General features: G+C 41.7%; 4 protein-coding genes across 6 annotated transcripts; 1 reads left to right on the top strand and 3 right to left on the bottom strand.

The window, feature by feature from the left end:
* Positions 1–353: 353 nt before the first annotated feature.
* Positions 354–5,839, bottom strand: ruvbl2 (RuvB-like AAA ATPase 2). Of its 2 annotated transcripts, none has more exons than XM_008428171.3 (14): positions 5,732–5,839; positions 4,535–4,589; positions 4,388–4,443; positions 3,552–3,693; positions 3,288–3,417; positions 3,140–3,206; positions 2,626–2,732; positions 2,426–2,519; positions 1,773–1,991; positions 1,578–1,696; positions 1,360–1,479; positions 1,143–1,272; positions 940–1,054; positions 354–673 (listed from the first exon to the last, which is right to left on the bottom strand). In XM_008428171.3, the coding sequence occupies exons 2-14, from the start codon at positions 4,587–4,589 to the stop codon at positions 648–650; spliced, it is 1,380 nt and encodes a 459-aa protein (XP_008426393.1). In that variant the 5' UTR covers positions 5,732–5,839; the 3' UTR covers positions 354–647. The 2 variants fall into 2 exon arrangements, with proteins under 2 accessions (XP_008426393.1, XP_008426394.1); XM_008428172.3 differs by lacking the exon at positions 5,732–5,839 and adding an exon at positions 5,187–5,299.
* A 77-nt stretch (positions 5,840–5,916) lies between these two features.
* ftr82 (finTRIM family, member 82) lies at positions 5,917–23,152 on the top strand. Of its 2 annotated transcripts, none has more exons than XM_017308705.2 (8): positions 5,917–5,934; positions 17,457–18,075; positions 19,423–19,518; positions 19,607–19,840; positions 19,948–20,107; positions 20,188–20,244; positions 21,704–21,769; positions 21,863–23,152. In XM_017308705.2, the coding sequence occupies exons 2-8, from the start codon at positions 17,485–17,487 to the stop codon at positions 22,384–22,386; spliced, it is 1,728 nt and encodes a 575-aa protein (XP_017164194.1). In that variant the 5' UTR covers positions 5,917–5,934; positions 17,457–17,484; the 3' UTR covers positions 22,387–23,152. The 2 variants fall into 2 exon arrangements, with proteins under 2 accessions (XP_017164194.1, XP_008426391.1); XM_008428169.3 differs by lacking the exon at positions 5,917–5,934 and adding an exon at positions 16,016–16,138.
* Positions 7,729–11,659, bottom strand: ftr83 (finTRIM family, member 83). The gene is made up of 7 exons (XM_008428170.3): positions 10,992–11,659; positions 10,537–10,632; positions 10,111–10,344; positions 9,867–10,026; positions 9,718–9,774; positions 9,342–9,410; positions 7,729–8,541 (listed from the first exon to the last, which is right to left on the bottom strand). Exons 1-7 carry the CDS (start codon positions 11,565–11,567, stop codon positions 8,015–8,017), a joined length of 1,719 nt encoding a protein of 572 aa, XP_008426392.1. The 5' UTR covers positions 11,568–11,659; the 3' UTR covers positions 7,729–8,014.
* Positions 23,153–24,048: 896 nt separating the features above from the next.
* Positions 24,049–25,867, bottom strand: atp5l (ATP synthase, H+ transporting, mitochondrial F0 complex, subunit g). Its single transcript, XM_008428173.3, has 3 exons — positions 25,711–25,867; positions 25,193–25,344; positions 24,049–24,358 (listed from the first exon to the last, which is right to left on the bottom strand). Exons 1-3 carry the CDS (start codon positions 25,760–25,762, stop codon positions 24,260–24,262), a joined length of 303 nt encoding a protein of 100 aa, XP_008426395.1. The 5' UTR covers positions 25,763–25,867; the 3' UTR covers positions 24,049–24,259.
* Positions 25,868–26,002: the final 135 nt, after the last annotated feature.

Raw genomic sequence — 26,002 nt, forward strand, 5'->3', positions numbered from 1 at the left:
ACCGAAAAAGATATATAATTTCTGAAATATTAGTTAATACTTTCAGTTAGATAGATTAACAGCAATGTTGTAGTTTGAAGGTAAGGTGTATTTGTTCCATAGTATATAAATCGGTTATTACCCTTTTTTTTCCAGACACAAAAAACAAACGGGTGTGTAATGGCAGTGTTATCGCACAATATGCTACTTTTAAGTACTTTTTTAACTTCTAAAATTCAAAGCATTTATAGTTTTTCTTAAAAAGGATTTCAATATCCCACAATTGTTTATTTACAAACCCAAAAAATATATTTGATATATCAAATATTGGTGCAATCTCTGTTTTCTAGCTTTTAAGACAGAAATGAGAAACATTGATTATAAAACTTGTTTTAATTTTTTGTCAAAAAACAAAATCCAAAGACAGGATTCACAGAACAAACACAAAATGAATGAATATCAGAGGAACAAGGCATTAATTACGCAAGTCACTCAAAATAAGGCCAAATTTTTGAGCCAAATTTTCACATGAATTCCACCTCCGACAGCTGCAACATTTAAGCAAAATTGAGGAAAATTCACAGATTAATTTCCTGTTTTTGTAGAAAACAATAGAATTCAACCAGACTAACTGTGGATAACGAGAAAACACTTCGGGCTAGTCTCCATTATGACGTATCCATGGCAGCCGTTTCTGAAATGAGAAAACAAAAAGAACATCACAAAATCATCTGTCAAAGTTGAACTTGCAACAAGACATTATTAGCAGAGCGAATGGGCTGAACTCTGCTGGAATCGCTTCATCGGAGTTCTTTTGACTCATAATAAAGATGATTCAAATTTCTTCAAGAAGGTAACGGCTAATCCATCGATATCTTATAGTGTGAAAATGCCTGATGTATCAAAGCTTTAATCTGAAGGTGTGGTGTACCGATGGAGCTTCTGCACAAACAAACTCACGCGTTTCATTGAAGAGGAAGGAATCCTGGTACTCCTTCATGTACTGGGAGGACCTGGCCTCATCCAGGAAGAGCGAGTAAACCCTCTTGATGTCCTCCACCTGGACCTCCGTCCCCTGAGGAAAACAAGAGGTGATCATAACCAAAGACCTCACGTGTAACAAACAAATGAGGATCATTTCCTCTTGCTTCCGCCGAGCCTACCTTGCGTTTGCGACACACCAGCCCGGCCGTGCTGATCAGCTGGATGGCGTAGCGCAGCGACGTCTCCATGCCGATCCGAGTGAGGACCGTGTGGGCCTCCTCGCTCAGCTCCACGTCCTCTTCTTCGCACCTGAAAACAGGAAAAACACTCGGGTTTCACGTCGGATTCTTATCGAAACGATCTCTGCGAGCGGATGGCCGGGTGAAGAACCCTCACCGGATCTTTAGGATCTGCCTTGTCTCTTTTTCTGTGTAAGGTGAGGTGGCGATGATGAGCAGCCGGTCCAGGAGGTCGATGGGGATGCCATGAGGGCTCTGGTAGTTTGTTCCACGGATTCTGCGTGAAGGTTGAAAGTGAGTGTAGATTCACTTTTTTGTAAACTTTAAGCGTTTTTTTTTTTCTTTTTTTTCCCCTTGGGTTTGTGTTAACAGTACCTAGTGATGCCCCTGTTGGTCGCCATGATGAGAACTGGGGACAGGTCGCTCTCCAGTGCGCGGTTCAGGAAGGAGAAGCACTCCATGTCCAGCATGTGGACCTCGTCGATAAACAACACCTGAACAGACGGGGGGACGTTTAGCTTAACAGCGTTTAGCGCAAGCAGAGGAAGAACAGTCGAGGGACACACTTACCCCGGGAATAATCTCCGCCTTTCCCTCTTCCCTCCACTCACACACTTTGGCGTTAATCTGCTCGCGGACCTCCGACTTGATCTCTCCCGTGTCTCCGGAGAAGAGAGCCAGGAAGCCTTGCGTGCGGCTGTTGATGACGTCGATCTCGTGGAGCGACACCGTGTGCACCACCTCCTTCCTCTTCTGCAGCTCTCCCTCGGGACACTGGACAAACTTTGTCTGCGAGAAGAAAACTGACTTTTATATCCCAACATTTATGGAACTAATAATTTATTAGGTGTCTTTACCACCCTTATCAGGGTATCTGCACACAAGGCCAAATTTAAGACTTTTCAGACTATTTTTAATGCCAGCTTGAATGAAATTTAAGACCGAAAAAGCTATAAATGTAGGGGAAAGTTGGAGGATCCTGCCAACTTTGTGTGGCTTGGCAACAGAAGTGAGTTAGTGGCAAAAACGAACGTTGTCCCAACGACTGGCGATAGATTTGCACCGACTTACCCAAGAGAGACGCAAAGACGAAAAAAAAAAAGCTAGCTAGCTAATCAAGGTTATCTAAACAGCTAAGTGCCGACCTCCTCCAGTCAAACAACGCAATGAAAATGTTTTCATGCACCAAACTCTTGCCTTACGGAAACTTTAGCGGAGCATACCTGAGCTCCCATAGCATCGTAATCTCTGGCTCTAGTGAAAGAGCGTCCCAACTTGGTGATTTTCCCAGTGGCTTTGTCAATGGTGATGACATCTCTAGGAAAAGAGGAAGAGAACAGAAACACAGAACATTTGTGTGTTTTAGCTGAGTATGTGTTATATTAGAATCTTGGACAACAAAAAATATAAAATAGAAACTTACCCAGCTTGTACTTTCTCTTTGCTTAGACTTTCAATCATCTTGTTGCCCAAATCATATATAGTCTCCATTTCAGTAGTCTTTAGCGTCAGCTTGCCCACTTTTGCACCCTGATCAAAACATGTCAACCTTCAGTCATTTTTGGTTTTTAATCATCCTTAAACACATCATGCACACCTTCTAACGTCACAAATACATAGGGCACTATAAAATACGTTCTATTCGTTTACAAATTTAGGTTTTGTTTTTAATAAAATTCTACTTTTTCCATTTTTTTTTTATTCCGTTTTTTCAGTTTTAATCATATTATTTCACTGCTAACCAGTCTACTCTGTCTTTGACAGGCAGAGGGGAGCCCTGAAAAACCAGGTAACAGCAGGTACTGGAGCTGCAAATACTTCAGAAACAACTGAATATTCTTTTCTTCTCGCCAATATCAACTAATTCCATATTTTATTATGAATTCCATAATAAAATACAGTGCGTGGATTTAGGAAGTAATGAAAAAGCAGCTCACCGTTCCAGTGGCAGGTCTATCAATCTGGATCTCCACCACCTCTCCCTCAATGATCTCTGTCTCCTCCCTGGCGATAAACATCTGTGCTTATTCATTTCATTCAGAAACAATACTGCTCACAGATCTGTTACTGTAGCGATTCCCTCACTTGATTCTCACTCCGATTGCCTTTCGAAAAGCTTGGCTCAGTGCCTCCGTCTTGCTCATTTCCAGGGAGAAGATCTCACTCCCGGCCAGAGCCGTGAAGGGCGTGTCGGGCCCCAGCGACTGTGCTATTCCTACAAAGGAGGACAAATACAGTCGATATGGAACGAAAATGCAACCTGAGCAAATTACATCAATGTAAGTGGAAAATACCACTTTCTCTAAAGGAAGGTGCTGCGTGCTGGAAAGCCGCCAGTGGACTTCTTACCCATAGCGATGGCAGTTTTTCCTGTGCCAGGTTGGCCGGCGATCAGTACCGCCCTGCCAGCAATGTGGCCGTCTTTAATCATCTCCAGGATGACCCCTGCTGCACGACGGGCGGCCAGCTGGCCGACCAGTCCCTGAGACACCTGCAGGTGGACACTAGCGGGTCACCTTCAGCACAAACTCAGCACATTTCAATACACTCCTGCGCCACTGGCAAAGTCAGGGTTCCTACAGCTTAAGGAAAGTTAAATACAAGACTTTAGACTTTTTATAATGTCACTTGAAGAAAATTTTAAAACCAACTTCACATTAAAACACACGCAAAAAAAACTCAAGTTAGCAACAATTTCGTGTTTGTTTTGTTTTGCTCCATTGTTAATGTTTCAAATTTTGAAACAAATTTAAAAATTTTAAAAGACAGATTTAAGACATTTTAATACCAAATAACACTTTTATATATTTTTAGATCCATGAACTCAATGCCTATTAAGACATTTTAAGGATCCACAGGAACCCTTAAAGTAATTAGTGATTATATGTTATATGTACAAATACAATACCTAAGGGACCACAGGCAAAAAAATTCACCTAACTTTACTACAAAAAACAAAACGATCAAAACAGCTTAAAGTCGAGAATTTAATTAGGAGCAGCTGCCTGAACGGCAGAAAACAATCTTAACCAATCAGAGAATATGAAAAGCAACACATAGGCTATATATGAAAATGGTTTTGCTAAAGATCTCGTAAAAAAAAAAAAGAAGAAAAAAAAACAGCTCCTCCGTTCAGAGTTTAAAGAGAAAGTCCAACAAATCCAAAACTCAAAACTCTATCCTACTTGTCTTGGCTCCAAAGCATCATCCAGTCCCAGGCCGCGGATGTGAGAATGAGCCCCTAGAACACATGGTGACGAGAAAGACGATGTCAGCTACACTAACTACAGGGTAGATTAGATTAAGAGTGCAAAGTAAATCTGGAGTCCTACCGATTCTCTCAATCCGTGTGATGTCACGAACCTCTGGAACCTTTGTAGCCGCCATCTGCAACAGCGGAAAAATCGGGAAAGAGATTAAATATAGCAAAGTTTAAAAATAATCACATTTAGACCTGTAGAGTCCAAATGTAGAGTTTTCATTGTTCTAAATATGAACCCATTTAGAGGGGATGGTTGATATTTTATATACCATTTACCTTACAGAGTAATCTTTACCAGCCAGAGAGCCAATTATAATCACAGCTTACAGTAATTAGTTATATAGGATTTAATAAATTACAGTTACTTTCCAAAAAAGATTGTTACCAATATCTGGACATCAATTTTAAAGTTTTGTCACAGATTATCCATTGGATTTAGCTCTCCAGACTGTCCCATAGCAAGAGTCTTCAGTCAGAGGCTTCTTCAGATTCACTGCAAGACTGACTGCTACAGGAGATCCTTCCTTCACCACCCACAACTCTTTAAAGATACTTGGATGGTACCAGTTGCAACATTTAATTGCTCTTTGAGATGAATAAAGTATTTTTGAATTTGAAATTAATTGTAGTTCTGGCTTTATGGTAAGGGTTGTTATTTTTCAAAGTCTAATGGAATAGAAGAGACAAAGATTGCTATTCAAATTGTAAGCTTTCTTACTCACCAGGAAGCCACAATGATAATTAAAATCACAACACGTCACAATATAAATACTAAATTATCAACAAAAAACAGAGTAAGCTGTCAAATATTCAAGAATACGTTAGAAAGGTTTGTTGTGTTCTGTTGGTTGTCATAGAGACAGTTGTAACTCATGCTGCAAGAGTCTCAACCCGTAAGCAAACATGAAACATTTAATTTAATCTTTTTAGTTTTGAGAGATAAACAACTGAAAGTTGGCGGAGAATTATAATTGGTTAAATTCTAAAGACGTGCTAAAGAGCTGCGTTCACTCTTCAGATGGGTATTTGGGTCTGGAATAAATACACTCGATGCTAACGTAGCTAATGTTATGCTAGCGAATTAGCTTACTCCATTCATAGCTTTCTATAAAAGTAAAACGCCACAACGTAGTAAAATAAGGACCCCTCACAGGCCCTCGTAACAAATCTTTCACTTTTTGTACACATGCAACTATATTCGTGTATAAAAAAGTAAAATAATAAGACAAACTATTCTACCGGTTTACAGTAAAACGTGTGGACTCACCTCCGCAACCACACTAAACGTGAGAATGCAGCGGCGCTTTTTCAGAAGGTGCACCGCCTTAATGTGTCCGGAGGGAAACAAATTTTCATTTTCAGTTCCTATACGTTTTACAGAGTTGCCCTCTCTACAGACGGACGTGGTGAGAAATACTAGAAGGGAAACTGAGAACAACGCACTTATTCTCCCAAAAACTTCTTTTTAAGGTAGGCGCTCTACAAATTTGTATTCATATGTATGAATAACTCCGTGAAATATGAATTGGACTCGGACCATTATAACAGGAATTCCATATTTCAAATATTTATCTTCACCTCGAGACTTATTAAAAAAACCACAAAAAAAAACTCTACTGCTCATAATGTATTAAGCTTTTAAGCATCAGTTTCCTACCGCTCGATGCCGGTTGCGTTAATTTATTTTTGATTTGTTTGACAATTCTTTGTATAACGCCACACACATAAAAGTGTCAAACCCATATCAAACAGTTAATGTTGCTTTTCCTTTCAAATCTAACTAGATTTTAGTTTTGTTTCGCCATACAATGTAGCTACAATATAATTCCACATTTTCTATGTTATTATCCGGAGTGGTTAAAGTTATTTGTTTTTAATCTGATTATGTAATGGAGATTACACGTTCCCCTCTACCACCCAGCCATGGATATTAGAAAACAAATATTTCTGTGTGGAGACCAGGCGGGTGGGGTGATTGCATGGTACAGGAAGGAAGGAAATCTGTCGCAGCTAATCCCACTGAAGGTCTGCATGTTTCTAAAAGGCACATTTGCAGTGTTTTACTTTTGTCCAGAGAATCTTGAATGGATCCCAACAATCTGATGGAAAAATAAAACTCTGCATGCAGTGCTGTACACATGTCTCCACCAGAGGATGCAACACTCAAGGGTTAAATGCATATGAATGGAACCTGCCTCTCAAAGATAGTACATCATCCACATACTTAAAGTTTTTGGGGGAATAATTAACACAACTTTTGTAGTGAAAAGAAAAGATATATTGTTTTGCAAATTATTTTGCCACAAAAAATCGGAAAAATGTGGCATTGTGTGCTGCCGATTGCTTTCAGAAGTCTCTTAACTGCTAAACAGAATCCACCTGTATGCCTCCAAGCACAGCACACTGGTCAGGAATACGATTGTGGGAGAGTTTGAAGTGGGAGTAGGTGTTTAAATAATGTCTAATGCTTTAAGTATGTCATGGATCGCTGCAGCATGTTCAGTCCTTCACATAAAAAATTAAACAACTATGGTACAACTACAAATCTTACAAAATATGTCAACTGGGGTTCAGAAGTCCTCAATGTTTTTTATCTGCACATATCTCTGTTGTGTAACATTTAAGCCAACATTTCATCCCTCACAAAAATGTGGAAAACCTTAATTTAAGGAAGCGGATAAATTGAGAATGCAACATTAAAGCAAATTCCATATCCTGACTAAAATCTAGAGAAAGGTTTTCATTTCCTTCCTATGTTTTCAAAGTCAGCCTCTCAAGGCTCAGGTTGCAGGATTCCACAATTACTTGTTTTTAGCATGATGCCAAGAGGATGCAGAACTTTACATGAAAAATAGCTGTGAAATACTAATTTAACAAGAGATTTCACAATCACTATCTTAAAAAGCAGGACGAGTAAGTCATGCGTTTCTTTTAGAGCCTTTCTGTTACTCATCACCTGTTTCTGTACAGTTCCCAACAAACCTCTTAAAGGGAAACAAAACCAACACTGCCATCCATGCAGAAAATTGTTATACACATTCAGTGAGTCTACAAAAGTGTTTGTTTTATCGTTAACCTTCTTAACAATAAAGTAGATGATAAAGTTTTTGTTTGGGATTATGGTTGCAAGTAAATATTTAATGTTAAGACATGTTGTGTATGGTTTGAAGAAAGCAGCCTTCAGAAGCTGAGGACCTACAGCTTTGGCAGTAGTTATCCTAACAAAGTGACAAGAATTTAAAATTGAGACAATGACATCACACCTTTTGTGTTAAATGTTTATTGATAAAAATAAGTTTAATAATAAAGTATAACATACATCAGTCAAGGACTGTATATATTTGGAGTTACTGTATAAGTGCTTTCCCTCTAACATTTGTTCATATTAAGTAAAAAAAAAATCACATCCATCATAACAGCTTCCCTTTGATCAACACACATTTCTCAATGTAAAAAAAAAAAAGGAAATATATATTTGTAAAACACACACATGTGTATAAAAAGTAACAACAGATGATTATTCAGTGATTGTTGGACGGATGTTATTAAATCACAGCTGAGCGAGGGTGACTGCAGAATCGTACCAAACCCAAAACCCTGGATAGACAGGCTCGCTGAAGGAGGTCTTGAAGCGGTGGAGGAGGGACATGGTGTCCCCGACAGTGTAGAACGAGAGCATGCCCCCGTCGTAGTCCAGGAAGACCCCGATGCGGGAGGAGTAAGGCGCGTTGATCTCTGTCTGGTCCTTGCTGTGGCGGGCCGAGTAGCTGGAGTCGGAGCAGAACAGGCTCCATGACTTGCGGTTGTAGCCGATGCGGCAGCTGTCTCCATAGCCCGCCCTCTTGATGCCTTTGTAGGTGACTCCGAGGGCGACGCCCTCACCGCTCCAGTCTACCTCCCAGTAGTAGGCGCCTTCGGCGAGGTTCTCCTTACAGAGGACCTGGGGCAAGGAGTCGAACCTGGAGGGGTTGTCTCCGTAATCTTGGGGGTCTCTCTTGAGGGCGGCCTTTTTATTCCCTCGAGACAAGTAGAGCTGTCTGTAGGCTGTGTTTGGGTCCAGAGTGAGCTGGCAAGCATCTAAGTGATTAAAAACAAACATTCACTCAGTAAGTGAAATCATTTAACTTAAATTGCTTGGGGTTAAATATAAATGAGCAAACCAAAATAAGCTTGAGGAAGCCCTCACCAGTGCACCGCTAACTGTAATGTCCCAGAGGTTAGTAGAATCTAATTACCATTTCCACCTCTGTTAGATGTTTAACTAACTTCTGCAAGAGCATGCTTTGCAGGGGGAAAAAAGCAGGAGACCCTCTGGCTGGACACACACAGAAACAGAAAAATCCCAGTGGTAAGATGTCACCTGCCTGCTGTGTACCTCCACCTGTGCAGGTCACAGTTGGTGGGACACCCGGTGGCCTCGCCTAGATCGGTCCGGCCTTTGATCTGGAATGCCAGAAGTAATGATACCGTTTGTGAGATTGATCACAAACAGAGATTCACTAAACAAAGACCATCTAAGAGATCACAGACTAAGGGCTTGCGAGTCTCCAAGTCGGTCTTAAAAGAGCTGGTTTACCCAAGCTTCTGAATGCCATGCTTCTAACTTCAATCAAAAGAATCAAAGTGGAACAGGGAGGGGCTCTGAAACTGAAACTCAGGTGAAAATCACACACCTCCTACAGTACCAGCATGCAAAAAAATATTTGCAAGGAATCTGCCCCAGTCTGTCACCTCTGTTGGACTTTCTGATAATCAGATTTTGTGGTCAGCCACAGGGTCTGACAGTGAGACACTATTAGCATCTGATTTGCCTCATGCACTGGGCTGAGCAGAAGGAGAGGAAGCAGCGAAGCGTGTCACAGCAGAAACAGACTCACATCTCAAGAAGTCGTCCCTGTACTGAGGTTCCTGGACGGGTACGGCCTTGTACATCACGGCCTCTTCACCTGTTGAAGCACATGTGGAAAAAGGAACAGAAAACATCTCACTTAGCTGAGGTCATTTCTGTCTCTGGTTCAGCACCAATGGCTCGACAGTCCTCAGCAGGGTTAAACATTTAACCAGGCTGCAACTGAGTGGCCCAAGAACGACCTCTGATTAAAATGATGTGCAAACAAACAGGACAGAAAATTGCCAGGAAGGTCTGACTTTCTAATAGGGTCAGTTCGGTTCGTAGTATATTGTCTGGTTAATGGGTCATCCAGAACATTTTTATCAACGCGCTACATCGGGTTTAACATTTTGTTGACTCACTTTTAATTGCCCGTTTCTTTTTGGGCTCATCCAGCTGACAGAAGGTCATTTTGTTCACTGCAAAATGAAAAGAATAAGAAGTTACACATATGGTTGAATTAGGCAGCAGGACTGTTGAGTGAAACTTAGAGGACTTGACTCTGTCTCACCTGTTGTGGCGACCTTCACCAGCTCGTCATTGCTGAATTCATTCAGGTGCTGCTTCATCTCGGAGACCGCCTTGGTCACAGAGCCGAAGGTGAAGTAGGGATTTACGGAGACTGAAGGCAACTCCTCAGCCTCTGTCTGGGCTATCAGCATGTGGTAACTCTACAAACCAAAATCGGCATCACTTTTGACATAAAATAGGGTTAGGGGTGGTTTAAGTACTTCTTTGGTGTTCTTGTTTTCTACCTGGATGAAGTGGATGTGGTCCTCAGTGCGGGACAGCTGGGTGATATGAGCGTCTCTCTTCTTCAAGTCGGCGATCTCGTGATTCAAACGCTCCATGTGGCCCTCTGCATTGTTGAGTGCAGCTCTCTTGTTTGACGATATCAGCTTGGCCATCTCCTGCTGCATCCTCTCTATGGAGCGCATCATGTCACTAAACATCTTCTCGCATTCTTGGAGCGCTCTCTGGGCCGAGTTCTACAGCGGGAGACAGGTGGGGTTTTGTCATATAAATCAAGCGGTTGCCACATCATTTGTTTTTTTCCCCACAGTAAGCTTAAAGACGCTGTCATCACTCTATTCAGATGGAATGCTGTCAGGGGTGGCTGATTCAATGTTTCTGTCATTGAATCAGCCACCCCTGATTCACCCTTGATGGGGGTTACGAACCTTGAGCGAGTCTACAGCTTGTTTCAGCTCCTCCATCTGCTTGAGACGGTCATGAATCCTTTCCTGGATCTCAGCTTGGGTGGAGCCCAGACGTTGCTAAAAATTGAAACGAGAGAAATTGGAAATAATTATGAGCACAGTGCACAAATGAGCTGCTAAGTCACAAATGCTAGACTTGCTGTTGCAGGGTACGGCTCAGCTGATTCTGGAAACTGTCTTTGTGATCAATAGATATTTTCAATACATGAGTCTTGCTGTTTTTTCTGACTGTTAAATCTGATTCATATCCTGCTCAACCTTGCATTGCACAGTGAACTATTGTCCAAATTTGCACAAGTCTACATTATTAAATGCTTTGTCTTTAAGCAGAGTATGTTGTTGGATTATCAAGATATCAAAAAGTCAGTCTCCAACCAGTCTGGCATGTTTATTAGTTGTACTTATAGTCTACATACCTGCTCTTCAGCTCTTTCCTGCTCTGCTGACACCATGTCATGACCCTTATGCTCTTTCACCGTACACAGCACACAGATACACATCTGATCGGTGCGGCAGAACAGCTCCAAGCCTTTCTGATGCTGTGGGCAGATCTGCCTGTCTAGGTGGCCAATTTCGTCAACCAGTTTGTGCCTTTTGAAAGTGGCTGACTCAAAGTGGGGCTTAAGGTGCTTCTCGCAGTAGGAGGCCAGGCACATCAGGCAGGTCTTGATGGCTTTGTTCTTTTTGCCGACGCAGATGTCGCAGCCGACATCCTGGGGTCCGGCGTAGTTGTAATCCGGGGACGGAGGGGGTGGTGGATAGGCCTCAGAGTTGCGTTGGATGGTGGAGTGCCGGGAGCCTCCCATGCGCCTCGGAGTGGGCCTCTTGTTGTAACTCACCCTGCACTCAGGGCAGAGGTATGAGCCAGTGTGGTCTGCATGGTCCCAGTAGGTCTTTAGGCAGATGGAGCAGAAGATGTGGCCGCACGGGATGGACACGGGATCCCTGAGATATTCCTTACAGAGGTAACAGCTGTCCTGATCGGAAGACATGGCGAAGGAAACTTTCGTATGCCGAGAAGATGCTACGGAGAGAGAAGCCGACTTGTGTCAGCACAGTGGCAAAGTGATCCCACAGGTAGTGCAAGCACAAGTTTTATAGAGTAAACAGAGGAAGGCTAAACTGGTTAAGCCGAAACCAGTAAAACATGGGCGGGGTAAGAAACAGGAACAAGTGAATGTGTCCAACTCTTACACAGTGCAGAGAGAATGAATGAAATGTGTGATCAAAAGATAAATGTTGTTCCTGAGTGATGGACCACAAAAAATTGAGTCTTTCAATGATTTACTATTACAAAAATAAGACCACCTTAGGTTAGGGTATTTTTAACAAAGTAAGAAATTTGGAACTTGATTAAATTTAATAAAATTTCCTTGTTACAAAAAGATCAGCAAAAGGATGAAAACAAACATTTATACGTAACTGAGATAAAGTGCTAAGAAAACCAGAGGTGTGTCTAAGCTGAAGTGGACTTCAGTGGGTTAGTACCTGGAATGAATGCCATCATGTCATGCACTGATATTTACTGGAATCAGAGTGCAAACAACATGAACTCTTTATGAGCCTATTTTCTGCTCTTTGATGGATGATTTTACAACTCAATGACAACAGTAGAAACAAACTACTCTGAACTATTTGCTCCTTGTAATGACATAACTAATTTAAATAAATAACCTCTATATCAATTGTTTCTCATTGTTTCTCAACCAATTTAGTACCATTTTAAATTTGACAGTACAATAATATTTAGATTTGTAAGTTTATTTGGAAAATTACTTGTCCCCTGATGTCAGAAACCCGAGTGAGATTTCTCTCCAACCTTGGCCTTGAAATCCAAACCAATATGGATGAAAGTTAGTGATAAACAGTTCATTTCCACTTCTGGCAATCTGTGTCTCAGTAAAGCATTAACATCATTTAGTGAAGGTGTTGCTCCAGTGTTTGAAGGTATTGTTACTGTATTTTCCGGACTATAAAGCACACCTCACTATAAGCCGCACCCACAAAGTTTTTTTAAAAAACTGGAAACGTACATATATAAGCCGCACTGGGCTATAAGCCGCTGGTATCTCCGCCGCTCTCGGTTTTCCACAAGGACGCAGCCCTGCTTCTCCAACGCCAAACCATGGACTCATTCACGCCGAGTTTTCGTGCACCGGCTATCAATCTGTTCAACTGCTGCATCATATGAACTTCTTTGTGTTGTTTCCATGATGAGGGGGTATAAGTTTGAAAATATTTCTCCGTCGCGCCTGCTCCTACCATGTGCTTGTTCCAAATTAAAATTAACGCTTTCTTCTTTGCTTTCCAATGTTGACTTCCAATTATTCACTTCCTGCTAAAGCGCCCCCTGGTAGTTGAAGAAAAATCCACAGAAAAGCCGCACCGGGCTACAAACCGCATGGTTCAAAGCGTGAGGAAAAAGTAGCAGCTCATAGTCCGAAAAATACGGTAATTCCAATTTGCGTGGCTAATAAGGACATCGAATAGAAAATCCCAGTTTGTTTTAGGACTGGAGCATGGTTACGTTGGGTTTCATGTAACTGTTAGCAATACTAGCCGTTAGCACAATCACAACTAGTATGTATATTACTAAAGCGAGAACTTCTGCACATTTCGTCATGTTTTATCATTGAACTTCTATGTATTTTGGGGGGATTTTGAGTGATGGATTGCCACAAAGCAGTGCATATCTGTGAAGTGAATGGAAGATAACACAGGATTCCTGGCAAGCCAAGCTAGTCCGATTTTGATTTACAAAAACACTTAAAACCTATGGAACATACATGCGTTACTCTATGTTCATCTGTCACATAAAACCAAGACAAAATGTATTCAAGCTTTTAGTAACAGCTGAATACCTTTAGAATATACTGTTGTCTTCTTCAGTCAGTGTGATGCTGACCTTCAACCCGCCTGAAGCCAGTTAATCATCAACTCTTTCTGTACTGATTTCCCTTTGACAGGAAGCCCCCTGGTTTCTACTATTCACCTCTTAAGCTTGATTTTTCTTTTAGCTTGAAGCAAATAAAATCCAAGATAAGTGCCTTGTAAATCAGAAAATTAAAAAAATAAAAATAAAGCCCTGCTTCTGCAAGTAAAAAAACTCCTGTGTATATAATTCATCTCACAGAGTGAGCACACCTCCGAGCCAAGATGGAGTTTCAGTGCCGTTGAGATGGAGCAAGGAATGCAACTACACTTGATAGCCCAGATAACAGGAGGGCCAGGAAAGCTTGCTTAAAAGATTCCATTGTGTTTGGGCCAGCGGGGCCTGAGCAGAGTGCCAAGCATTATATAGGGTCTGTTGTGTGTCAAACAACAGGAACCGCAGCTGACATCTAAAACCAAACGAAGCCGATTATTTCACTGAGAATTCATCTCTGTAATTGGGATTAATGGTGAACATTAATTTGTTTTTTCATGAAATTCAATTCTGTAATTTGTAAATGTTTATTTGTTTGACCTGATTATGTTTTACATAACAAACCCCTGATAAATATTAGCTTTGTAAGGCGGTTTGGTAGCACAATTTAGGCTGAATGGCTTCATGGCAGCAGTTAGTAGTCTGTTGTGATTGCATACATTTCATGTGTAAATTAGTTGAGCTACATCTGCTAATTGCAAATTAACTTTCAATGCATGACATTAACACAAGTTAGCTCTGACATCTCACACGGATCAGCTGCACTCAGTCAGGGAGTGCCAGTAGGAGTGGAGGATGTTATTGTTCTGCAGCGTTATTTGGTTTGGATGACCCTGAGTTTCTGAGCAAAATGTTGTTTTTTTTCTCACCGAGACACTCCCTGATCCAAATATTCACACCTAATATGTTTTCGGTTTTGTCCTCCGCTCAGCAATTTTCAACCAAAATGTGGACTTTGACCCTTTCTCATAAAAAAAAAAAAATAATAATAATAATAAATTTTTACAGAGTAGGGAGGGGAAAAAAAGCCTCGCTGCGCTTTCTTCATGAGAGATATCTTAGCCATGCGAAGTATTTTATCTCATCTTTTGGACATTTTGTCTCAGTCGTATCAAACAGAAATATTTTGAGACAAGAAAAATGTTTTTATGAGATAAAAAGAAGCAAACGACTTCCTTACATAAGGTCTTCTCTGTGCTGACATGGGTGTGTCCCAGAACACCCTTCCCTTCAGTTGTTTTCGGACAAAAGCTCGGAGGTGGCCTTCCTTTGAAGTTTTCACTCTGGCCGCTCAATATCTGACCAAATCAGAATCCATATATCATGTCGTAACCCATTTCAGATGCAGAAAGACCAACACTAAGTATTTTTCACTTACTCCACGTCTTTGCTTCTACGTACAGTATTAGACATCAATCTTGAATTTGGGAATATGGAAGTGGTGTTTTGGGTTTGGTCCAGTTTCCTCACTCAATTAAATGTTGTGAATTAGCCAAAATAAGCCATAAAATCCCGTTCCAAGCAGTTCCAAACTGTTTAAACTTCCGAACTTGTCTCATTGTTTTGCTATTTACTAATTAATACAATTCTTGTAATAAATATACAATATAAAGGATGTAGTCGCTCTTTGACAAAAGTAGCATACTCATGCTTTTTTGTTGAAGGAAGCAGAAAGTTTCCAGTTAACTTGAGTTCAGTCCAAGGTCAGTGGCGGCCTGGGTGTACGTCTTCTGCAGCAGAGCGAGTGCAGGGGAGGACAAATGGTGTTTGATCAAAGGGGAAGAAAAGAGATACAATTTACGGGGGATGAAAAACTGAAAACAGATGGCACCCTTTTTGGTTTTCGATACACGTGTAAAGGATGAAAAGGTTTCAGGCGAGGTCCTAATACGAGTTAGAGGATCACTTTTGAATGTATTTTTAGGCAACGGCTCAAACACTAAGCATACTTGAGAGATAAATCTACAAAGATATTAAAACAAGAATTGTGGATGTCCACAAGTCTGGCACATTGAAAGGGCTGTTCATCTGATCATAAAATTATGTGCAAGTATACTCAGCCCTTACAGACCCTTAGAAAATTTGTGGAAAGAGCTGAAAAGGTGCGTCCGTGAGCGAGGTGGACTACAAACCTCACCCAGTTCCACCGGTTCTGTCAGAAAGATTGGGCCAAAAAAATTCCTGCAATCTATTGTGAGGATCTTGTGAAAGGAAACCAAAACTGTTTGATAGAAGTAATGCAATGCAAAGGTATTTCTGACATGTAGTAAGGAGAAAAAAATGCAAACTTCTGAATTTAAATAAATGTTTTAAATATTCTCTTAAAAAATGTATCTTACCATTCTGGCATATCATTTAATCAATAGAAATAAGTCTTTGTGACCTAAAACATGACACATCTAGTGTCAAAAAGTTGTGCATTTTTCATAATCATCTTGTTTCAGCTGCATGTTCTTAAAGAGACTGCATTTCTTTACACACGCTGCGGACCTGAGGCGGTTCCCTCCACAGACAGGCTGTTCAATCTGTGAGCACAGACTGTTTGTGAGGAAGGAAGGAAAACTGGCTTATCAGAAACCTGGCCAAATATGGAGAGGTGAAACTGCCAAGTGGATGACATAAAGCAACATTTGAATGGTGAGGAGGCGATTTTTACTCGGTTGAACCCACGTTAGAGTTTTGGATCGCTCCGAGTCAGTGAGAAAATTTAATGCACCTTTAAAAAAAAAAAAAAACTAAAACTAATTGAATCTGTTTCTATTGTGCATTAATGGTGTGAGAGTAAACACTGAATAGCATGTCAGCATGAGGGGAAGGCTAATAGATTAGACTTTTTGTGAAATACTAAGGAAATGTCATCAGACACCTCTCGCTCAAAATCAGGGTCTCCAGGTGGATTTTTACCACCATCTTGTGTTAAATAATAAAATGTGAGTCAGGGTGACAGGAACATTTTTTTTTTACTGCAGAACATGTGACATAACCTGAATGAAACTTGCAGCGTAACAGAAACCATCCATTGCAACACACCTGGATGCGACAGGAATGTTGTTTGTGTTGTGTAATTGTGTGCGTGTAATCATACCTGTGTGTTTCCATTGTCCACGTCAAGCATAACTGTTTCTCTTTCTGCTGCCCAGCATATACCACACACACACACACACACACACACGCATACACACACACCTCTACAGTCATACTTGTCATACGGAGCAACCAGACAAGTCAGACTGGTCGCAGTGTAAATATTCCAACTCTGAATTTCATAGCAAGTTACATGACATTTTTTTTTATTTTATTTTTTATAATTGCTACTCTTGTAGCAAAAAAAAAACAAGAGTAGCAATTATTTTTCTGAAAGATTCTTGTTGGTTCGTTTGAGCTCAGAGTGTCTGTGTTTGTTTATTGGGTGGTTCCCCCCCGGCCACCATCTTCCCTGAAATTTCTACAGTACCTCAGCCTGCTTTAATGTTTGTCGAACTATACCCGGTGTAAGACAATGGCGATTCTGTGTGACAACAATAGGTGGAAATGCAGCTGCCGGGACGTGTGTGCGCAACCCAGCCACATATGAGCCTCATGAGGAATTCAGGAAGAGAGGAAGCTGCTGGGAGAAAGGAAACATTTTCCTTCCCCTCCCCGACTAAATGTGGCAGATTTTGTTTTTTGCATTTCATTCATTCTCCTTCCATTGCTCATCTCCACTTTGTATTTTTTTTTCCCCTCTCGCGCGCTTCTTGCTCAACTTTCTTATCTGAGCTGGGCAGGGCTCCATGTACTCACGGCAGAGGGGGGGAGGGGCCTCGCCTGCTTTCAATCAATAACCTCTGGAATTTAGAAATACAAGTAGATCCTGTCCCTGGCAGGCTGTACCACACCGTTGAGGGCGGGCTCTCTCGCACACTCAGCAAACTCTCTATCCACTTCTGGCACTCTCTCCGTCTGTTTTCTACAGGTCTGACCGGCTTTGGAGCACCGTCACTATGGCCGACCACACGTCTCCTGATTATTTCAGCTGCTCCCTGTGTCAGAGTCTCCTCAGGGACCCTGTGGCCATCCCGTGCGGCCACAGCTTCTGCATGGACTGCATCGATGGCTACTGGAACGAAGCGGACTACACCGGGATCTACATCTGTCCCCAGTGCAAGATCACGTTCACCCAGAGGCCCGTGCTGCGACCCAATGCCACCCTCACCATGGTGGCCGAGAAGATCAAGAAGAGCGGCCTGAACGTCAACCTGAGCGCGTCGCAGGCAAATGTCTACGCGGGGACCAACGACGTGCCCTGCGACTTCTGCACGGGGAAGAAACTCAAGGCAGTCAAGTCGTGCCTGAATTGCCTGGCGTCGTACTGCGAGAAGCACCTGAGACCGCACTACGAGTCAGCCACGTTCAAGAGGCACAAGCTGGTGGACGAGCTGGGGAACCTGGACAGGAAGATCTGCCCGCAGCACCAGAAGTCCCTGGAGCTCTTCTGCCGGACGGACCAGATGTGCATCTGTGCCATCTGCACCGTCAGCGAACACAGAGGCCACGACATCGTGTCCGCCGAGGCAGAGAGGGGCGAGAAGCAGGTAGGACGTTCTGCTTGGGTAGAAAGCTCGATGTGGTCTTGTTCGGCTCCATGGTGATTGATGAAGTCAAACTTTGTGTGTTCACTTGAGTGAAAGCAAGCAGGGTATTATGTTTTCCGTTTTCACCCCAGCCTCCTGGGATTGCTGCTTGGACTTTGACCCATTTCACCAATGCTATCAGCTTCCCTGGCCGGCATTCAGGGCCGCCAAAACAAACCCAGTTCTCTGATTAGCCCGGGGGGTGTGTCTTAAACTTCTCACCACAATCCCACGTACTCACTCACTCACTCACTCACTCACTCACTCACTCACTCACTCACTCACTCACTCACTCACTCACTCACTCACTCACTCACTCACTCACTCACTCACTCACTCACTCACTCACTCACTCACTCACTCACTCACTCACTCACTCACTCACTCACTCACCTTCCTAAAAACTAGGGATAAACACACAGAAACCACAGCCTTGCCTTTCGCGCAGTCGGTTCCCACCTGTGGGAGTGGGGCCTGCGACGGGACTGGAATGTCAGGGAGTGAAGGCAGACAACACCTCGCTTCAATCTCACTTTGGCTTTGAGTAGCGCAATGACTCACAGGATGACACGGCCTGTAAAACAATGTGGGGCAGATAAGAGTTGTCAGCAGATACTGCAGTGGGAAGATGTTCCACTGTGTGACTGATACACAGTGGGAGAGGTTTAATAGCAGGCGGGGAATATATATATATTTAGCCCACGGTGAAGTAATTGCAACATCTACAACCACAGGCTGCCTGGCTTCTCTCATGCAAAGATTTACAACCTTATCCTCACCCCCCCCACCCGTCTTCTTATGTTATCCCCCTCCCTTCCTAGATTCCCCACATTCCTCAAGCTTATCTTGGAGAGAATGGGGCCGGCGGGTTTGAGTAAAAGCTGAATTAGAAACCTCCTATTCTACTACTGTGCACCTTGAAACGTCTCCTTAGTCGTAGTTTCGCATTCCTGACATGACCGAAATTCCTCCACAGACCTTTTTTTTTTCTCTTCCCTCTGAGATAAAAGCGGGCCGCGCTAAGAAGCTTCTTTGAGCGAGGTTTTGTCCGGCCTCCCAAAGGGCCTCCCCAGATATATTCTCTGATGAGAAAGAATGCCAGTCTTGATCCAGCCTTTATCCCCCGCACTGCAAGAACTCCTGATATCTGTCCCAATCTGAGTTAATATTGCTTGTTTTGAGTTCTTTACTGCAACATTTCATGATGCAATAAAGGAGGATAATAGTGTACAGTTTCAGGGTGGGAGAGAGTGCCTAAAAAAAACTGTAGCAAAGAGGATAAATTTGTAATCCTCCTTTATTTTCTAGAAACTGTTGGGAGTTTCCCAAGCTGAGATTAAGCAAAAATGTCAGGAAAGGGTAAAAGAGCTGGAGGAACTCAAGACTGCTGTGGATTCACTTAAGGTAGAGTTGTACTTCTTCTTCTTTCATTTTTGCACAATAATTTTACAGTTTGGACCAAATCTCACCTGCAAACTATTTTTCCTCGCAGAACTCAGCCCAGAGAGCCATGGTGGAGAGCCAGAAGATGTTTGAGGACATGATTCGCTCCATCGAGAGGATGAGGTCGGAGGTGACCAAGCTGATCGGCATCAACGAGAAGGCGGCTTTCAACCAGGCCGAAGCTTTGATCGAGCGACTGGAGCAGGAGATCGACGAGCTCAAGAAGAAGGAGACCGGCCTCAAGCAGCTCTACAGCACCGAAGACCACATCCATTTTCTGCAGGTGCGACGCGCTTTTCATTTATTTATTTATTTATTTTTCCCAGATTTTGACCGAGATCTCTGAGCGAATTGGTTGAGACGTTCTCGCTTGCCTCCTCCTCCCACCAGAACTTTAACTACCTGTGCACGCCGACCGATGACGGCTTCATTCCCAAGGTGACCGTCAACCCCGACTTCTCCTTTGCCTCCGTCAGGAAGGCTGTGGCGGAGATCAAGGAGCGCCTCGAGGAATTCGGCAGGGAGGAGCTGCTCAAGATTTCCAAAACAGGTCGGATCTCGGTGACTGAAACATTTACACAAAGACCCGAAAACAGCTGTGTTTTTAGACCCAGTGCACTGTTTTTACAGTAAATGAGGTCCCAGTTTACACGACGGAGAGCCGGACATTGGACAGAAGAAGCAGAGGTGAGGACTGTCATAGGTTAATTATTATTTAGTTTGATGTTATCATGTCTGTGAGCTATAGCACGTAAACTGCACAACTGGTGCTCCATAAATGAACATACAGGCTTTGGAAAAAAATATTCACTCCCTTTGAGCTACTTCGCACATCGCAAATCCACTCGGATTTTATGTTTCAATTTGCAATGCAGAGATCCACAGCTCATGTTGGAGCATTTATCGCCATGGCAACCATTAGTCATGCACAAATCAGGTCTTCCGACAAAAGAAAGCCTTTGTTGAAGAAAAGCAGTAAGAAGTTGTCTTTGCAATTTGCCACAAGCCATGCCAAGGAGGCAGCCAGTATGCAAAGGAAGGTGCTCTTTTCAGACAGGGCTAAGATGGCCTCAAAACAATCTTCCTGCTTATGAAACATGGTGGTGGCAGCGTCATCCTGGGAACTACTTAATTGTCCAGGAAAACTGTAATATGATAATCTGTAAAAAAAAAAAAAAAAAATGTAACTCCTCCACCTCCTCCCAGAGCTACGATTGCTGTCTGAAGAAATAAACCGCTCCTGGTGAAAAACAACCAATCACAGTTAGGAGGAGTGTCTTAGCGCTGTCAGTCATCCTTGTGTATGTGCTGCTACATGTGCTAATGGTGGAGCAATGACCTACTATTTCAGGAAAACTGTTTCTCTGCTGTCAGTGGTGGCTATGCTGACTAACCTGAGAATTCACTAGACTCTGCTGTCGGAAGCATGGCAGAGAACAAAAAAGGAGGATGTGAGCAGCGCGTTCACAAACATAGTTTACAGCACTAAGGCTCTGATTGGTTGTTTCTAACCAAGCTGTATATTTCTGTAAAGAGCACTGGGAGAAGGCAGAGGAGCTCAATTTTTTTCACAGATCATCTAATCTAATCATATAATGTCACGACATAGTAACAGTTTTATCAAATATGTTAAAAAAAAACCAGAAATGTTTACAAGAGTTGCATACTGCAGATTTAAAAGTCATTTGCTCTGACTGAGCTAGTCAGAGCAAATGGGGATAGTGGCTGATTTTCAGATCTTCCGTGACAGATTACATGTTTGTCATGTGAATATCAGCCAACTGCTGAGCTTCCAAAATTAAGGAAATCTGGGTCAATTCATCGTTGCACCCCTGGATCAAATACGTTTCAGAAAACCCAGTCAAAATTGAGGTTTAAAACTAATTTATAATCTGTTACCAAGCATGAAAATGCTTACAGATGTTATCCATCCAATCTGACTGAAATTCAGTCAGATTGTATTGAGAGCAAACAATAGTTCAACAAGTAATGACTAAGGGGTGGATACAGGCACTTCACTCTATGGCATAAAATGAAGGTACCTTCAGTGTTGATATCAATATCAAAGCACGTCAGCAAAGCATCAGAGGCATTTGAGTGGGTGTGTGATGCTCAGAGTGACTCACCAGTGTTTTTTGGTCCTCAGGTAAAGAAATGACGGTGGACAATACTCCTCCTCCAGAGCCAAAGACCAGAGCTGATTTTATCAAATGTAAGAACCTCCTACATTTTTTTTTGTCTGAATCTTGCTGCCAGTCTGATCCTAATGAGGAATCTGTTGAAAACGTTGGCTTTCCTCATTCAGACTTCTGCCAGCTGAAGCTGGACCCCATCACCGCCTACAAAGAGCTCTACATCTCCGAGGGCAGCAGGAAGGTCATCCGCACCAGAGACCTGCAGCCCTACAGCGACAGCCCAGAGAGGTTCGACAGCTTCGCCCAGGTGCTGTGCCGCGAGGCGCTGTCCGGCAGTCGCTTCTACTGGGAAATCGAGTGGAGCGGGGAGTTCTCCATCGGCGTGGCCTACCGGAGCATCAGCCGGAAGGGCAAGGGCTCACTGTGCCTGCTGGGATACAACGACAAGTCCTGGAGCCTCCTCTGCTCCGACACGGGATACTCCGCCTGGCACAACCGGGTGGACAAATCCGTCAACGGGCCGCACTCACCCAGGATAGGCGTGTACCTGGACCACACGGCGGGGGTGCTGGCATTTTACAGCATAGGCAGCAGCTCCATGACGCTCCTGCACAGGTTTCAGACCACGTTTGTGGAACCCGTCTATCCGGGCTTCGGAGTCGGAACATCTGTGAAGATCTGCAACGTCAAGTGAACTCTGATGTCTGAGTGTCCCTCTGAACAAATCCACATGTTGTGTTTTATCTAGCATACAGCATCAAAGTGTGGATTTTTTAAAGGAATGTATAATTATAGCAAAACCATATTAATGGAGCTCTACTAGTTATGTTTAAAGGAGGATGTGTTTTTTCTTTTTTTTTTTTACTCAACACCATCACTTAGTGTATTAGATTTGACACTGGGCTGTTAAATCACATTTTAAACATGGCTTACTGAATCAATATTGAAATGCAAAATCAACATGTGGAGCAGCTTATATATATAATTTTACAATGTGCTAGTGTGAAGTAAACATAACCAGGAAGGTGACATATATTACACACAATCCGCAAAGTTTCTCCCTCACATCTATTACGCACAATTTACACCGTAATCAGCTACAGCTGTTTAATCGAAACGTATGTGAGACCTGTCATATTTTAAATTTTGTGATTTTTTTTTTAATATATATGTTGATCACTCTTTTCAAACGTATGAGTTCTACAGTAAAAGTTGCTGTGGTTTTATGCTTTTAGTACATTCAGAAGAGTGCTTCATCGTCATTTCATTGTTTTGTTCCCTGTTATTTGATAACGTTTGCATCGATTCAGAGCCCTGAAAGTTTATTTTCACTTGAACTAACTCCTATTTAATTTTATGTAAGTTTTACAGCATAATTATATAATTGATATGAAGAAAACTTTTTGTAAAAAAAAAATTAATAAAAGGCATTGATGGTTCTCAATGAAGAACTAAATACATGATGTGTTATTGGTGATTCCAGATCAAATACTATATATATACAATGCTAGAAATTAAATGGACTCAAGTACAATGAGTATCTTCTAGAATTTTGAAATATGTCAAAATTTGTATTTTTACTTAAATATGCTTAGAAGTTTTTTGTTTTTGTCCAATTTTTCTAATCTGACCAAATTAGTTTTATTACTTTATTAGCAGTCGGTGAAGACGTAAAAACTGAATCGCTTTTAAAGGCTGACCCATGAAGGCTGGCAATACTTCGAACGCCCCCTGCTGCCTGAAAGAAGAAAGCGCACTAAAATATTTTAAGTAAAGCTTAGTCGGTAACGGATCTGATCATAGCATCACATTTCAAAGTTTTAGAAGTTTCTCTATACTGCTTAGTTTTGTGCAAAAAGAACAAACTATAGGCTCTAGTAACTGTAAAAGTAAAATAAACTGTTAACTGTTGGATCTTATGAGGATCTAATAAAAATAACTCTTTATCAGGTTTTACAAATACTTAAATTTAATAAAGAGTTAAAAAGATAAAATACTTTAGAGTTGATGTTTCTGTGATCATTGTCCAGTTTTATGGCCCAGTTTGGGACAAAGCTATATTTTTATTCCATATAACTATATTTTCAAAAGTAACTTGTATGATAAATACATCCATAACAGTATTTACATCTGACACAGAATTTTATGAATTATCACAATTGTAAATAAATTAAAACAGTTCCTACTCTTATATTCTTTAATTTTGGAACAAAGATTTTATAGTAGAACAACAGGTAAATTGGTGTGCAGATTGCATGAAAGCATAGGCAACAACAGATAATTTATTAGTTCCTAGAACAGTAAGTTGAGCATAGAACGCTCAAAAGGGGAAAAAAACAAAACAAAAACAACATACTCTTACTCTTATATTCTTTAATTTTGGAACAAAGACTTTATAGTAGAACAGGTAAATTGGTGAGCAAATTACATTAAAGCGTGTCCATAAACACAAGAGGCAACAAGTTTGAAACAAACAATAGATAACAAATTATTAGTTCCTAGAACAGTAAGTTTAGCATACAACGCTCAAAAGGGGAAAAAAATTAATAAACATCAGTCCAAAAATATCAGACTTTGTAGCCAATCAGACCACGTTTGCCAAAGCACTCTCCGATGTAGAACCACAGCATAATTTCAGTGGCCACCACTCCATTCCTCATAACTTCCTGAAACACAAAAGTTGTATTAATAAACAAGGCAGCCATGCAGTTAAACAAGGCAGCCATGCAGTTAAGGTTCAACTATACATGATTATGGCTCGGAGGTGTTTTGCTGTGTTATTTAGGATGAAATGACTGGGGGGGTTGAGGGGAAGGAGAAAATACAGAGATACTCCACTTGAATATTTTCACTTTTTCCAAAAAGTAACCACAACTTAACTTTTGTATTTTTGGAAAATGTAAAAGTTAGAAATGACAGTAAAAAAAAAAAGAAGTTTAAAAACATTGTAAAGAACCAGCTAAATGTTGTTTTCTATCTTTTATGTACAATAACTTGTGGAAACAGTGCACTCTCCATTATCTCTCAGTGTTATTGACAGTAAATTAGCTCTCCTTCTTAATACAATGCATGAAATCCTAAAATCCAGCCACTGCAGACCCATGTGCCAATTCAGGACATTAAAATGTTCATTAATTAACATATTCTGGGACTTCAGCTGTCATTTTATACATGTCAATAAGGACTGAGCTCTAAAAGAAGGGGGGAAAAAGAATGAACTGATTTCAGCCGTGGGTATTTTTTCTGTGCCGAACTGGCTGGGCTTAAAAATATTAATGTAAAGAATGTACAGAAACTAAAGAGCAACAGCGTAAAAAAAAAAACCCAACAACAACGAAAAAGCAGACAAAGAAGTTGTCGTTTGATTGATCAGATTCTAAAATAAAGCTGTTGTATCGTTCCTTCAAAAGAAATTGCTTCGACATGGACGTCCCTTGCAGATTTTGCTACGGCCTAGATGAAGACACCTAAATAAGTTTGTTGCCATGGTTCTTACGCACCCCGGCAGTGATCCGACTGAGGCGGAAAATGTTGAGCAGGTTTGCAGCTCCCAAAACGGCTCTGGGGAGCTCGAGAGGGGTCGGGGGTACCAGTTCAATCCGAGCATAATACCAGAAGGTTTCTAGATGAGGTTTGGAAAAGGTGACAGCGGCTGTAGGGAGAGACATACGTCCCGGTCAGTTCAGGCCTCTAACGGTGATGTAGTTTGAATCGCGGCGTTGCTAGGCAACAATAACGGTTCAGCTTACTGTCTTCTGTTCAATAAACGGAAACAACTGGACTTGTTATGCAGATAAACCACAATTTAACGGTTAAAACAACAAGTGCAATGATAAATTAGTATCCAATAACTGTATTATAAGATAGAAACACTTAATCTGACATCCACTTCATTCATCTGAAGGCTAGGTCAACATAGCGTCACCCTCGTTGATCCGTTGAAGGCTTGTTAAGGAAGATTGAACAACTTATATCTGTCCTATAATAAATTTAAATTGTAGAAAGAAAAATAACTCACCATCAACAAGAATAGGAACTTTAGCGACCAGTTTCTGCACAATCTGTGACATGTTGGAGCGTTTGCAGACGTTAAGTATCCCCCGTTTCAGCTAGGCCACTGAATGTCACCTCCAGTTGAAACGCCACTGACTCCAGCTGACCACGCTGCCGCCTGTAGAGAAACCATTTACCTCTCATTGCTGCCATCTTCTGGACGTAAAATGTTCCTACAGTGTTTGTCCTCTTTCCATTTCCAGTATTGGTGGCTTGTTTAAAAAAAACTGTAGTAACACGTTTTATTGCTCAGTTTA

This window comes from Poecilia reticulata, chromosome 14 (genome assembly GCF_904066995.2).
Source record: "Poecilia reticulata chromosome 14, P_reticulata-male-v2, whole genome shotgun sequence".
NCBI lineage: Eukaryota > Metazoa > Chordata > Actinopteri > Cyprinodontiformes > Poeciliidae > Poecilia > Poecilia reticulata.